Source organism: Ylistrum balloti, unplaced genomic scaffold, assembly GCF_031769215.1.
Source record: "Ylistrum balloti isolate Yb309-2 unplaced genomic scaffold, AGI_CSIRO_Ybal_v1 Utg369756, whole genome shotgun sequence".
Taxonomy (NCBI): Eukaryota; Metazoa; Mollusca; class Bivalvia; order Pectinida; family Pectinidae; genus Ylistrum; species Ylistrum balloti.
In genome coordinates this window covers 1,822,038-1,838,314 of record NW_026781957.1, presented here as the reverse complement: position 1 = coordinate 1,838,314, position 16,277 = coordinate 1,822,038, and the positions used below count along the sequence as shown (strand labels likewise).

General features: G+C 35.5%; 1 protein-coding gene across 1 annotated transcript in view; it reads left to right on the top strand.

Moving 5' to 3' along the window:
• LOC132543416 (laminin subunit beta-2-like) overlaps positions 1 to 16,277 on the top strand; it is a 57,493-nt gene that overhangs the window by 30,133 nt on the left and 11,083 nt on the right. The window contains exons 3-18 of the mRNA XM_060206918.1: positions 803 to 920; positions 2,228 to 2,373; positions 3,991 to 4,111; positions 4,716 to 4,904; positions 6,541 to 6,720; positions 6,899 to 7,008; positions 7,546 to 7,761; positions 7,996 to 8,166; positions 11,089 to 11,209; positions 11,329 to 11,456; positions 11,766 to 11,955; positions 12,406 to 12,549; positions 12,945 to 13,176; positions 13,330 to 13,493; positions 13,744 to 13,968; positions 14,996 to 15,195. Coding sequence (XP_060062901.1) covers positions 803 to 920; positions 2,228 to 2,373; positions 3,991 to 4,111; positions 4,716 to 4,904; positions 6,541 to 6,720; positions 6,899 to 7,008; positions 7,546 to 7,761; positions 7,996 to 8,166; positions 11,089 to 11,209; positions 11,329 to 11,456; positions 11,766 to 11,955; positions 12,406 to 12,549; positions 12,945 to 13,176; positions 13,330 to 13,493; positions 13,744 to 13,968; positions 14,996 to 15,195 — 2,655 coding nt within the window. The remainder of the gene's footprint in view (positions 1 to 802; positions 921 to 2,227; positions 2,374 to 3,990; positions 4,112 to 4,715; positions 4,905 to 6,540; positions 6,721 to 6,898; positions 7,009 to 7,545; positions 7,762 to 7,995; positions 8,167 to 11,088; positions 11,210 to 11,328; positions 11,457 to 11,765; positions 11,956 to 12,405; positions 12,550 to 12,944; positions 13,177 to 13,329; positions 13,494 to 13,743; positions 13,969 to 14,995; positions 15,196 to 16,277) is intronic.

The window sequence follows — 16,277 nt, the reverse complement described above, 5'->3', positions numbered from 1 at the left end:
CAAGCTTGCTGTAATAATAGAGACTGTCTGTTGTAGAGATGTCAAAGGTCAGTAATACCACAGCTACATGTACAGGGTATTCCTACTACTGTGTAGTACATATTACATGGAGGTTGTCTCCCTTTGATCTTGTCACCTCACTTCACCTGTCTTATTGTCTTACATCATGTACCATATGGTACATACTTAATTGATTAATAGATGCCATGACTTATAGGTCAAACAGCAAAACAAGAGAGGATAGATTTCCAGCCTCTTTGATTGTATATGTTTTCTTTGTATATCAACATTGTAGTTAAGAGCTTAAACACCAGACTGTGTTTTTTAACCTCCCCCACCCCACCATTAAATGGAAGGGGGCATTTTGCATCTTGTTCCCATTGATGCGAGCACCCAGACAGATTTTAGATTGTAACTTTATAAAGGTCAATCATGAGCATGCCTTGGACATGTTGTGTTTCAGGGGCACAATGTGAAGGCCAAGGTCATCCTTGTTATGTATAGAAAACCATCAATTGCTTCAAATTTAAAACATGCATTTTTTCATAGAAGTCCCCCCTTCCCCCTCCCCCTCCCCCTCCCAATAACCAAATAAACAAATTCAAATTGATGGCAGCGACATTTATGTTTTACGGACATTTTCTAGTTATATTTGAAAATAAAAGACATATACAGAACAAAAACCTCACTTGATTTTTCTAACGTTAGTTGAGATATTAATTAGAGGTTGCTGATGAGTGCTGTTTGTTGATACTGTTACAATTGTACAATTGTTATCACTCAGAATTTTTTTATATTTCAGGTAATTTTCCGAGTGTTGCCTCCATTTATCCCAGTACGTGATCCTTACAGTGTAAATGTACAAAATCTGCTCAAGCTGACAAACCTCCGAGTTAACTTTACCGAACTTCACACACTTGGTAAGCAAAAAAGCATTTTATGTGGCGTTTGACACAGTGACCCATGTATGCTTAGTAAGGAAAACACAGAATCCTTTACAGAGTCCGTAAGGGGATAGAACCCTTACAAACGTTTGATGCTAAACTTTGAATAAACTCAATATAGTATTCAAATTTCCTCCAGGTTTACAGGATATAAATAAATAAAGATAAATGTTATATCTAGTAATTATTAAATTAATCAGAATATGACATTATAGTAACTTTTAGCACAACAAATTTTGTTTTCCATATTTTGACATTTTGACATCTGCTAGAGACCTTGCAAATGTTGTCTGCTCAACATTTTTTAACCTACCTCTGTTTGAAAATGAAAATTCCCAGCAGGACTTAAGAGTGCCAACTGAACAATGTTTGATACAGAACTGCTCCTTGACAAGCTTGTAATGCCATGGATACATAGGTTACGGAGAAAGGCCACAAAATACACGTCGTAAAAATGGCTGCAGCAAAATCAATTTTTACAATTTTTTTACCTTGTTTGTATTTCTTTTTTAATTCAATGTGTCACGTAATTGTATTTTGCCTGAGTAATACAATTTGATCATTTTCTTATTTAGAATAATTTTTATCTATATTCATTATACTTGCACAAGTTCTAGGCTTGCACAAGTTCTAGTAACTGCAGACATGGATTTGTTCAAAGTATTGAAAACAAACCATCTGAACTGAACTATAATCATTAAATCTTACTTTTGTCAATTTCATGGCGTGATGAATTAAGTTGCTCTTGAGACAATTTCATCATGAACTGTTTGCAGTTTATTAAATTTGTGTGAAGAGCAACTCAGTTCATCACCCTAAGAGATGGACAAAAGCAAGATTCAGTGCTTAAAAAGATTGTCTTTTGATATATGATTTCATTTTAATAATAGTTACCAGCCATTTATAATGCTGTGTTCCTAGAATATGTAAATAATATAATACACATACTATAACTGTAACTCATTTGTGACCTCATAAATCCACAGTGTCATGTCAGCTAGTGAAAAAATGTACACTTTATCTCTGTAATTGGTCACCACAAACAGTTTGTGTATGTTACATGAAACTAGACGAAACTATTCATTTTTGTGTTATCCTTTTTCTCCAGTTATAAAAAGGAATTTTAACATTAAATGTCAATGTGAGGCTGAATTTTTCTCCCAAATTTTTGTTTCTTGTGAAATTAACAACCTGTGAACTAAATCAATAGATTTACATTATTAAGTGTTTTTATCCTTATAAGGATAATGATTTTAACATGAAATGCTATCAACATTTTTCAGGTGACACTCTTTTAGACAGCCGACATGAAATCAAGGAGAAATACTACTATGCCATTTATGACATGACTGTGAGAGGAAGTTGCAGTTGTTATGGTCATGCTTCCAACTGTGTGCCAGTACCTGGGTACAACAACCACTCAGGAATGGTGAGCACGATCATCCCACACAACAGTATTTCTCTTACTTAATGATACATCCGTGTTTATAAAAGCTTCATGTTACCATTTCAAGAGGACGATTATCCCACAAAACACAACAATATTTCTCTAACTTAATGATACATCCGTGTTTATAAAAGCTTCATGTTACCATTTCATTTCCCACAAAACACAACAATATTTCTCTTACTTAATGATATGTCCGTGTTTATAAAAGCTTCATGTTACCATTTCAAGAGGACGATTATCCCACAAAACACAACAATATTTCTCTTACTTAATGATACGTCCGTGTTTATAAAAGCTTCATGTTATCATTTCAAGAGGACGATTATCCCACAAAACACAACAATATGTCTCTAACTTAATGATACGTCCGTGTTTATAAAAGCTTCATGTTATCATTTCAAGAGGACGATTATCCCACAAAACACAACAATATGTCTCTAACTTAATGATACGTCCGTGTTTATAAAAGCTTCATCTTATCATTTCAAGAGGACGATTATCCCACAAAACACAACAATATGTCTCTAACTTAATGATACGTCCGTGTTTATAAAAGCTTCATGTTATCATTTCAAGAGGACGATTATCCCACAAAACACAACAATATTTCTCTAACTTAATGATACATCCGTGTTTATAAAAGCTTCATGTTACCATTTCAAGAGGACGATTATCCCACAAAACACAACAATATTTCTCTAACTTAATGATACATCCGTGTTTATAAAAGCGTCATGTTACCATTTCAAGAGGACGATTATCCCACAAAACACAACAATATTTCTCTTACTTAATGATACGTCCGTGTTTATAAAAGCTTCATGTTACCATTTCAAGAGGACGATTATCCCACAAAACACAACAATATTTCTCTTACTTAATGATACGTCCGTGTTTATAAAAGCTTCATGTTACCATTTCAAGAGGACGATTATCCCACAAAACACAACAATATTTCTCTTACTTAATGATACGTCCGTGTTTATAAAAGCTTCATCTTATCATTTCAAGAGCTTCAGATTGAAACAAATCTGTAATGATTCAACTTTTTTACATATACTGTTTGGGATCAGCGTTTTCTTTTTGTCTTCATCTTTATCAAAAACATGTGTTAAGTTTTCTTAATTGAATACATGTGTGAATTGTTTGTCAGTTTATTAAAAGATTTTATCTGAAATCATGTGCCACAGTAATAACACTGTAAAGTTGATTATTTGTATTTTGGTATATCATCTCCAATAAAACAGCAAAAAATCAGGGACCTAATAAAATCTAAGATTTAACAAAATCAATTATAAAGCAAGTTAAACATTTATATGTATCCTTTGGTATTTGTTCTTAATGATTCAAGCCAACATTGTTTAACTACGCTTAAGATGATCCTTAAATTGTTAATATGATATTATATCAATTTCATATCGAATTCTAACCCAGAGAAATAAACAAAATTAGTGATTGTTGTAAATGTGTATTTAATAATTCAAGCCAATATTGTTTAAGTACATTGATCCTAAATTGTTGATAAGTTATATCAATTTCACATCAAATTCAAACCCAGAGAAATAAAGAAAATTAATGTAAATGTGTATTATACAGGTACATGGCCAGTGTGAATGTACACACAACACGATGGGAAGGAACTGTGAATTATGTAAGACTGGCTACAAAGATGTACCGTGGCAGCCTGCTAGACATAATCAACCATTTGAATGCCAGAGTAAGTCCAGGTTAATGTAACCTGGCCTGTTATATACCTACTTACAACTAAAGTAACTCCAAATATAATGATACACTGGAGTTCTAGAGAAATTCACAATATTTGTATAATGATACGCATGAGTTGTTCTAGAGAAATTCACAATATTTGTATAATGATACGCATGAGTTGTTCTAGAGAAATTCAAAATATTTGTAAAATGATACGCATGAGTTGTTCTAGAGAAATTCACAATATTTGTAAAATGATACACTTGAGTTGTTCTAGAGAAATTCACAATATTTGTAAAATGATACACTTGAGTTGTTCTAGAGAAATTCACAATATTTGTAAAATGATGCACTTGAGTTGTTTTAGAGAAATTCACAATATTTGTAAAATGATACTCTTCTAGTTCTAGAGCAATTCACAATGAAATACCAATGGTAGCGTAAACTTATGTAATCCAGCCATTCCGTAATCTGACATCCTGTCAGTGTGCAGTGTTATCCCATTAGATAAAATAAATAATTTAAAAATAAAATGCAAAAAAGATACTACTATTCAACAGAATTGTGTTGGATCCATCAGAGAAAATACATTGTAAAATTTCTTTTAATTTCAGAGTGTAAATGTAACAACCACGCAGATGATTGTAAATTTGACCCGGCGGTTTACGAGCAGTCGGGTAAAATCAGTGGAGGAGTTTGTATAGACTGTCAACACAACACCATGGGCAAGAACTGTCAGGAATGTCGCACCTTTTACTACCAGGATCCAAACAAGGACATCCGTGATCCAAACATCTGTCAACGTAAGTAGTAGGGTCCAAAAAAAAAACAATCTTGATCCGAACATCTGTCAACATAAGTAGTAGGGTCTAAATAAAAACATCCGTGATCCAAACATCTGTCAACGTAAGTAGTAGGGTCCAAAAAAAAACCCATCCGTGATCCGAACATCTGTCAACGTAAGTAGTAGGGTCCAAATAAAAACAATTGTGATCCGAACATCTGTCAACATAAGTAGTAGGGTCTAAATAAAAACATCCATGATCCAAACATCTGTCAACGTAAGTAGTAGGGTCCAAAAAAAAACCCATCCATGATCCGAACATCTGTCAACGTAAGTAGTAGGGTCCAAATAAAAACATCCGTGATCCAAACATCTGTCAACGTAAGTAGTAGGGTCCAAAAAAAAACCCATCCATGATCCGAACATCTGTCAACGTAAGTAGTAGGGTCCAAATAAAAACATCCGTGATCCAAACATCTGTCAACATAAGTAGTAGGGTCCAAATAAAAACATCCGTGATCCAAACATCTGTCAACGTAAGTAGTAGGGTCCAAAAAAAAACCCATCCGTGATCCGAACATCTGTCAACGTAAGTAGTAGGGTCCAAATAAAAACAATTGTGATCCGAACATCTGTCAACATAAGTAGTAGGGTCTAAATAAAAACATCCATGATCCAAACATCTGTCAACGTAAGTAGTAGGGTCCAAAAAAAAACCCATCCAACGTAAGTAGTAGGGTCCAAATAAAAACATCCGTGATCCAAACATCTGTCAACATAAGTAGTAGGGTCCAAATAAAAACATCCGTGATCCGAACATCTGTCAACGTAAGTAGTAGGGTCCAAATAAAAACATCCGTGATCCGAACATCTATCAACGTAAGTAGTAGGTCTAAATAAAAACATCCGTGATCCGAACATCTGTCAACGTAAGTAGTAGGGTCCAAAAAAAACCCCATCCCTGATCCAAACATCTGTCAACGTAAGTAGTAGGGCCAAGGTAGATATTTGAGTTCCAACACAGAAGAAAAAGGTCTCAAAAAATTGTATTTAGCATGTCTATTACATATACTTCCAGTATATGATTTCAACTCAAGATATATGATTGTCTGTTACGAATAGTTCCAGCCTGTGATAGCGACCAGAGATATATAGTTTTGTCAGTTATGAATACTTGCAGCCTGTGATTGTGACCCAGAGATATATAGTTTTGTCTGTTATGAATACTTGCAGCCTGTGATTGTGACCCAGAGATATATAGTTTTGTCTGTTATGAATACTTGCAGCCTGTGATTGTGACCCAGAGATATATAGTTTTGTTTGTTATGAATACTTGCAGCCTGTGATTGTGACCCAGAGATATATAGTTTTGTTTGTTATGAATACTTCCAGCCTGTGATTGTGACCCAGAGATATATAGTTTTGTCTGTTATGAATACTTGCAGCCTGTGATTGTGACCCAGAGATATATAGTTTTGTCTGTTATGAATACTTGCAGCCTGTGATTGTGACCCAGAGATATATAGTTTTGTCTGTTATGAATACTTCCAGCCTGTGATTGCGACCCTGAGATAAATTATTGTCTGGTCCATATTATTCCAGCCATTGATTTTGACCCAGAGATATATAGTTTTGTCTGTTATGAATACTTGCAGCCTGTGATTGCGACCCTGATGGTTCTCAGTACCAAGGTAACTGTGATAGCCACACTGATCCTGCGTATGGCCTGGAGGCTGGTCGCTGTACCTGTAAACAGTATGTCACGGGCAAACGCTGTGATGTCTGTAAAGATGGACACTTCAATCTGACTTCAGACAACCCTTATGGCTGTGACAGTAAGTATCTATTCTAATGATTGACAGCTTTAATTTCTATTCAATTTTTATACTAATACAAGCCGAAACTCATTCAGTCCAATAAAACACCACATACAGCGATACCTCCTGTGGGAAAGATACTTACTCTTGTTTTATATTAGAGTATGGGTACAGTAATAATAATAATTTTTTTCAGCCTGTATATGTAACAACTTAGGGACCATTGGCAACCACGGCTGTGAAAAAGATTCTGGACAGTGCTTGTGTAAAAGATACGTGACAGGAGTGAAGTGTGACTCATGCCATGTAAGTTGTGTCTGTGATAGACATGAAATGTGACTCATGCCATGTAAGTTGTGTCTGTGATAGACATGAAATGTGACACATACCATGTAAGATCTGCCTGTGACATACATGGAATGTGACACATACCATGTAAGAACTGCATGTAATAGAGATGATATGTGACATATTTGAGTTGAATCTTGCAGTTTTATCATTGCAAATATTCAGTATTTTCAACAACAAAAAAACGTTTGTTCTACTTTCATAGATTTTAATTGTATGGAAATTGGAAATGGAGTACACAAAATAGAGAGATCTCTAAACCCCCAGATAGATGTTTAATACTGAAGTTAGGTCATTTTTCTTCTATCTGTCAAACTGTCCTGTTTAATGTTTATGTTAAAATGCTTTCTCAATTATGTTGATCTTTTCTCTGTTACTTCCATGTAAAATTTACATAAGTCTGTACTTGATCAAAAAATTCTTTAGAAGTCAGATGAGTTAGTTATGAGAAACGATGAGTGTACCGTTCATGGTTGTATTCATTGACTATTGTAGCCTGGTTTCTGGAACCTGAGTGGTGAGAAAACTGGATGTTCTCCATGTAACTGTGACCTGGGAGGGGCCGAGTCCGAGGTCTGTGACTCCCAGGATGGGCAGTGTATCTGTCGACCAAACATCGGCGGCCGTCAGTGTAACCAACCGGCCACAGGATACTACTTCTCACTGTTGGATTACTTCCGATACGAGGCAGAAGATGCTAGAGGAATCGGGGTAGGAATATTTTATATATATCTGTATTAGTAATTTTGGTTTTTGAAGCCCAACATATAAAGGACAATAGATCTTGGGTTTATTAGAGTTTTGGTTCTCGTGACATTTAACTTTAAAATTAATTTTTGTTATACTTTTTGTAAGGAAAAGCTTTTTGATTCTCTTGATGTCTTGAAATGTCAATGTTTAGTTAGTGATGTGATGTACAACTTCTTGTTTGTCATTGTTTGACAGAAAACCAGACTGTACACCCTTCCTTCCTACAACTACTCCATACTGCCTTGGAGACAGCAGTGGACTGGACAAGGCTTTATGAGGGTTAGCGAGGGCGATAGGATTGAGTTCATCGTCAACAACATTGATTTCCCGATGGATTATGACATTGTCATCAGATACAACCCAGCGGTAATTGTCTTGAACTGGATTTACAATGTTGTGCCATTTCCTTAGTCATGTTTGTTATCACCGACCCATAACAACTAGCCACACTGTGTAGTGATTATTCACATATATTTCACATGTCAAATTTACCAAAAGTCATAGCCAGAAGTGATAATAAGTCTGTGATGTAAAAAACATTTACTAAAATCCAGTCTTTTTTCCATGAAAAAAAAAGGTTTCGCAAAATGGCTTATTGATTATGTAGGAAAAAATGGATGTTTCCCATTGAGCATCAGATGGCAGAATTATTTCTGGTTTTGTTGGATACAACTGGTCTTTTTCTAATAAGATATAATTTTAATGTGAATTTTAAAATAAATTATTTTATCTTTTTAACGAAGTACACAACATATTGCTTGTTGGTATTGTAATCATAAAATTCACTTTACAACTTTTGTTGTGTATAAAGAGATAATCGCTTATTCAATTTACAAACTTCATTATAATCATTACCGTCTATTCTTAATGCACAAAGGAACCCGGTAAGTAACTTGTTGTAATTTATAAAGTCAAACCTGTGTTTAGAATAACACTGATGGTTTACATATCTATGTAAATAGTGGTGGTCTTCTTCAAGCAGGTTTGGCTATTAATTGTTGTTGGTGGGTTAAGTATGAATATTACAATTTGTTCGTAATTTTTACTGTTTGATTTGAAGGTTACCTTTTATATTTTTTACTTTGGATTTGATTTCTTTACTTCCTGTCATTTTCATTAATTATCTATTGAGGACTTAGAATTAAAAAATAGAAATATATACCTGGATGTCAGATGTACCTGGATGTTAGATTGATAATGTACCTGGATGTCAGATGTACCTGGATGTTAGATTGATAATGTACCTGGATGTCAGATGTACCTGGATGTCAGATTGATAATGTACCTGGATGTCAGATGTACCTGGATGTCAGATTGATAATGTACCTGGATGTCAGATGTACCTAGATGTCAGATTGATAATGTACCTGCATGTCAGATGTACCTGGATGTCAGATTGATAATGTACCTGGATGTCAGATGTACCTGGATGTCAGATTGATAATGTACCTGGATGTCAGATGTACCTGGATGTCAGATTGATAATTTACCTGGATGTCAGATTGATAATATACCTGGATGTCAGATGTTCCTGGATGTCAGATTGATAATTTACCTGGATGTCAGATGTACCTGGATGTCAGATTGATAATTTACCTGGATGTCAGATTGATAATATACCTGGATGTCAGATGTTCCTGGATGTCAGATTGATAATTTACCTGGATGTCAGATGTACCTAGATGTCAGATTGATAATGTACCTGGATGTCAGATGTACCTGGATGTCAGATTGATAATGTACCTGGATGTCAGATGTACCTAGATGTCAGATTAATAATTTACCTGGATGTCAGATGTACCTAGATGTAAGATTGATAATGTACCTGGATGTCAGATGTACCTGGATATCAGATTGATAATGTACCTGGATGTCAGATGTACCTGGATGTCAGATTGATAATTTACCTGGATGTCAGATTGATAATGTACCTTGATGTCAGATGTACCTGGATGTCAGATGTACCTAGATGTCAGATTGATAATGTACCTGGATGTCAGATGTACCTGGATGTCAGATTGATAATGTACCTGGATGTCAGATGTACCTGGATGTCAGATTGATAATGTACCTGGATGTCAGATGTACCTGGATGTCAGATTGATAATGTACCTGGATGTCAGATGTACCTGGATGTCAGATTGATAATTTACCTGGATGTCAGATTGATAATGTACCTGGATGTCAGATGTACCTAGATGTCAGATTGATAATGTACCTGGATGTCAGATGTACCTAGATGTCAGATTGATAATGTACCTGCATGTCAGGTGTACCTGGTTGTTAGATTGATAATGTACCTGGATGTCAGATTGATAATGTACCTGGATGTCAGATGTACCTAGATGTCAGATTGATAATGTACCTGGATGTCAGATGTACCTAGATGTTAGATTGATAATTACCTGGATGTCAGATGTACCTGGATGTCAGATTGATAATGTACCTGGATGTCAGATGTACCTAGATGTCAGATTGATAATGTACCTGGATGTCAGATGTACCTAGATGTCAGATTGATAATGTACCTGGATGTCAGATGTACCTAGATGTCAGATTGATAATGTACCTGGATGTCAGATGTACCTAGATGTCAGATTGATAATGTACCTGGATGTCAGATTGATAATTTACCTGGATGTTAGATGTACCTAGATGTCAGATTGATAATGTACCTGGATGTCAGATGTACCTAGATGTTAGATTGATAATTACCTGGATGTCAGATGTACCTGGATGTCAGATTGATAATGTACCTGGATGTCAGATGTACCTAGATGTCAGATTGATAATGTACCTGGATGTCAGATGTACCTAGATGTTAGATTGATAATTTACCTGGATGTCAGATGTACCTGGATGTCAGATTGATAATGTACCTGGATGTCAGATGTACCTAGATGTCAGATTGATAATTTACCTGGATGTCAGATGTACCTGGATGTTAGATTGATAATTTACCTGGATGTCAGATTGATAATTTACCTAGATGTCAGATTGATAATGTACAATTTATTTATATGTGCTGTTATATTCTGGATGTTTTTGTGTAGAATTTAGAAATGATTTCATTTTCAATAAAGTGTCACATTATTACAGGTGTTTTGTTAATTCTAACAAGGTAAAGGATATAACCTTTGTGTATGTGATAAAATATACTAGGGTAGACATTTTCCATTTGCACAGAGAGAAAATGAATAAGTTTTCAGTTTGTAGTAAATCCATTGAAATTCTTTCACTAATTTGAAAGAGAATTACAGCAATGTTTTTTTATATATTACACAATAGATGCAGGATGTTTGGGAGGATGTACGTGTCTATGTTATCCGTCCAGGGCCAGTCAACGAGTTTGGACCATGTGCAAACCACATGCCATCAGATGACGAGAAAGTAACCAATCTCATGACTAGTAAGTACAGTAGTTACAATAATTATAATGTTGTTCCTTACCTGTGACAATCTTGGTAATTTAAAAGGACCTGTGTCCTGTTGGATATATGCTAATGATCCTATCCTGTTGTTTTACAGACCGAAGTTACACAGTTGTGTCTCCACCTGCCTGTCTAGAGCCTGGAAAGGAATACACCATCAGGCTTGATTTCCGTCGCTTTAAAACCAATGCTGAAACACCAGATGCTGCGCTCAATATTGATTCAGTAAGTCTTACAGAACACTTTCTTAACAAGTAAATTCTGTGTGTTTTAGTGATTCATATCTGTTGGATCATTGGTAGTGATATTAATTCTATGAAGAATTTTTAAATCTTTGTCCCAGTAACATACCGATGGTGACATTAAGTAGCTGTTCCTATCTTAGGTTTATCTGTACAAATTAATGTAAATTAGAGGTCCATGGACTTCAAGGATCAGTAATTTAGTGTATAATTTCATAAATTTTGGGAGTCCTTAAGATTTCATGCATATTTATGTCATTTCCCTACATAGAATTTGATATTATTGCTATAGATTGTCCTAATCCCCAACATGGACACAGTGCCCATCTTCTATGGCCCAGGCTACCCTAGCTTCCTTAAGGAGGAGTTCCAGCGTTATGGCTGTTATAACTCACAGTTAAAGGCTTTCCAGGAGGAACCAAGAGATCTGTGTTATAACCTCACCTTCAGCATTTCTTCTGTTCTCCACAATGGAGCCCTGGGTAAGGGGAGATAATACACTGTTGGTAAGGGGAGATAGCACACTGTTGGGTGGTGAATTTTACTACACTAAAACAGGTCATGTGATATCATATTAATGGAAAAATTAATTTGCTTCAGAAAGATTCATGACATGAATATAATGAATATCAAAAGTGTATTGTTCAAACAAAGCCCTTTATATATACATGTGAAAAATTGTAGATTTGAATGACACATGTTTGCAAACATTAGATTTCAACCACACGATCGAGTGTGTTGATTATTTTCTGTCAAGTTTCCATTGTGTACACTTCTTACCTTGCTTTGTTGCTCACGTGTCTGCTGGTAGGTGATAGTGTAATCATTGAAATGTCACACATGAATTTTCTAAGAGGTCAGGATAAATGAATATCTATTAAATATCAGTTTGAAGGTGTTTACAAAGGTAGCTGTTGTGTTTTTTACAACAGAGTGTAACTGTGACTCGACCGGCTCTGTAGACCTTGAATGTAACCCTGCTGGTGGTCAGTGTCGCTGTAAAACCAACGTTGTTGGTCGACGATGTGACCGATGTGCACCAGGAACTTACGACTTTGGACCTGATGGCTGCAAACGTAAGTTGGGTGATTTTATTATCATAAATCCATCAGTGAGCTGTCAGTTATGACATCACAATATAAAACTTGAAATAGAATCATTGATTTTGAGAAACATTTCAAGATAAACTTTGTTAAAGAAATTTTGGAATTTTTTTTTAGTTTAGCTTAATAAACTTTTATATTACAAAACTAACTTTTTTTTATATATTGTAAAATTGTTAACCTTCACATGAGAAAGAAGTTACAAAGAGTGGATGCTTAGTGATCAATCCCTAACAAGTACATCTTTATTTTAGAATTCTGAAAAATCCATTATTACTCTGATTTAATTGTGACAAATAAAATGTAATCAATGTATACTTTATAGATTTAGAAAAATGATGCAGTAATCATTTTGTTTCTTGTTACAGCTTGCAATTGTGTTGGGGAGGGATCTCAGGACAATTTCTGTGACAAGCAGAGTGGCCAGTGTCTGTGTAGGCGTAATATAGGCGGCAGGATGTGTGATCGCTGTGTTGATGGTTACTATGGTTACCCCAGCTGTCGACCCTGTCAGTGTAACGGTAATGCTGATACATGTACAAATGACATCGGAGCCTGTCTTCAGTGTCGGGACAACACTGTGGGAAATAACTGTGAATCGTAAGTCATTTAATACTTATAAAGAGAAAGAAAGTTATAGGGGAGAAAAAGGCAGATGTCAATTTCACACACATCAGATGTTCTTTCTGCATTTATATACCAATTTCTAAAACGTGAACTCAAGATTTTTTCTCCCATGTTTATCCTGATTAGATGTGCCCCGGGATACCATGGTGACCCTCGTATCAGTTACCGCATTCCATGTGAACCCTGTATGTGCCCTGGTGGACCAGACAGTCCTATACAACATGCAGACTCGTGTAGTGTAGATCCATATAATCGTAACCTACAGTGTAACTGTAGACCAGGCTACCAAGGTATGTCAAGCTTTTAGAAACGTTTTCTGGTGTAGATGGAGCTCTCCTGTGTTACAATGAATCATGTGAAAAAGAATGTTTAACAATAGCTTATTTCACTCATTGTCTTCCAGACTGAATGTTGGTCTATCTTGATGTTAAGTCAGCACCTTGATTAACAAGTGTTAGAAATGTCAAAAAGTTCTATATAGTTGCTCTGTATATCATATTTGACCTTATCAGTGTTAACCGTAATTTGTACTTTGAACAGCTCCACGATGTGACCGCTGTGCTGATAACTATTTTGGTCATCCAAGCAAGCTGAACGGTACATGTGAACCCTGTATATGTAATAACAACATTGACCCAGATGTACCAGGGGGATGTAACACCACCACAGGACAGTGTCTCCTCTGTCTCTTCAACACTGAGGGTTTTAACTGTGAACGCTGTAAACCTGGTTACTATGGTGATGCTACAACACAAAGCTGTAAAGGTAAGATTACCACCGTGATCCTTAAACAAAAATGTTAAAGTTAAGGTTACCATGACAACCGCTACAACATAAAAAAAAAATTGTAATAGTAAAGTTACTATGATGATCTACGCTAGGCTACAGCACAAAACTGTAAAGATAATGTTAACATGACAAAGTCACAACACAAAACTATAAAGATAATGTTAACATGACAAAGTCACGACACAAAACTATAAAGATAATGTTAACATGACAAAGTCACAACACAAAACTAAATATAATGTTAACATGACAAAGTCACAACACAAAACTATAAAGATAATGTTAACATGTCACGACACAAAACTGTAAAGATAATGTTAACATGTCACGACACAAAACTGTAAAGATAATGTTAACATGTCACGACACAAAACTGTAAAGATAATGTTAACATGTAAAGATAATGTTAACATGACAAAGTCACAACACAAAGCTGTAAAGATAATATAAGTACAGTTACACTACAACAAAGAAATGTAGCGCTATGATATAAAGGTAAGTTGGTGCTCTCAGCAGATTTATAAAGAGGTGTTACATAAGAGAGAAATTGTGAATTAGCATCAACATCTGTCACCTACAGATAGATATAGTCAATTAGATGTTTGTAACGAACCAAAGAACCCAAAGAGAAAGTAGTTTAAAGTGAATCATTTCTCAAAGAATAAAGAAAAGAATAGGGTTGTCTGTAATATTTATGTTACAGATCTCTGATTTTGTGTTTTAGAGTGTGTCTGTGATAATTATGTTACTGATCTCTGATTTTGTGTTTTAGAGTGTGTCTGTGATAATTATGTTACTGATCTCTGATTTTGTGTTTTAGAGTGTGTCTGTGATAATTATGTTACTGATCTCTGATTTTGTGTTTTAGAGTGTGTCTGTGTTACTGATCTCTGATTTTGTGTTTTAGAGTGTGTCTGTGATAATTATGTTACTGATCTCTGATTTTGTGTTTTAGAGTGTGTCTGTGATAATTATGTTACTGATCTCTGATTTTGTGTTTTAGAGTGTGTCTGTGATATTTATGGAACCGACCGTGACAGTGGTCCCTGTGATAGGGAGAGTGGTCAGTGTCCTTGCCTTCCTAATGTGGAAGGCCAGAGTTGTGACCAATGTGCAGCTGGCTTTTGGAACATCACCAGTGGAGAAGGCTGTACTTCGTGTGGATGTGACCCTGAGGGCTCTTTAGGACCAGAGTGTAACCAGGTAAGTCTTATAAGCCTTTAGGGTTACTATGGAGACAGATCAGATACACGTAGGCAACAACTAGGCATTCGTTAATTGTAGGATCCTGGTTAACAGGTCCTGATGCTATACTCAGTAAAGAAACAAGTGGTTGTCTGTTCTTTCAGCTAATTTTTGAAACTTCAACAATTTTGATTGGAAATTGAGAAGGTATTCTTAATGTTGATATAACACCTTGAGGTTTCATACCCTTAAATTATTAGATAAGGCTTTGTTAATTGGGGTTCCCTCATATAACACTGAGGTTACATACCCTTAAATTATTAGATAAGGCTTTGTTATTGGGGGTTCCCTCATATAACACTGTGAGGTTACATACCCTTAAATTTTTTGATAAGGCTTTGTTAATGGGGGTTCCCTCATATAACACTGTGAGGTTACATACCCTTAAATTATTAGATAAGGCTTTGTTCACCCTTCAATTATTAGATAAAGCTTTGTTATTGGGGGTTCCCTCATATAACACTGTGAGGTTGCAAACCCTTAAATTTTTTGATAAGGCTTTGTTAATGGGGGTTCCCTCATAAAACACTGTGAGGTTACATACCCGTAAATGTTTTGATAAGCCTTTGTTAATGGGGGTTCCCTCATATAACACTGTGAGGTTACATACCCTTAAATGTTTTGATAAGGCTTTGTTAATGGGGGTTCCCTCATATAACACTGTGAGGTTACATACCCTAAAATGTTTTGATAAGGCTTTGTTAATGGGGGTTCCCTCTCTGTAATAGAATCTTTAAACCAAATCTTCATCGTTCTGATTTATACATCTTACGTACAGTATAGCATGTTCTTCATGTTGTTTGATAGACTTGTAGGAAACTGGATTGTCATTGCTTCATGCAACTTTATCTTAGTTTTTTTGAAGAGCAAGTAAGGGGTAGGACTTTGCCTGCAACTTGTAGTTTCACATAGGGTTACTGTCATAGATCAGTATTTAGGTAATTATCTTTGGAGTTGTTTCCCTTGTTTCAGAAGTCTCTGTTCGTGAAGAGAAATCTCATGCTCTCTTCTTAAACTGAAAAAGGCAAGATGCCTTGTTA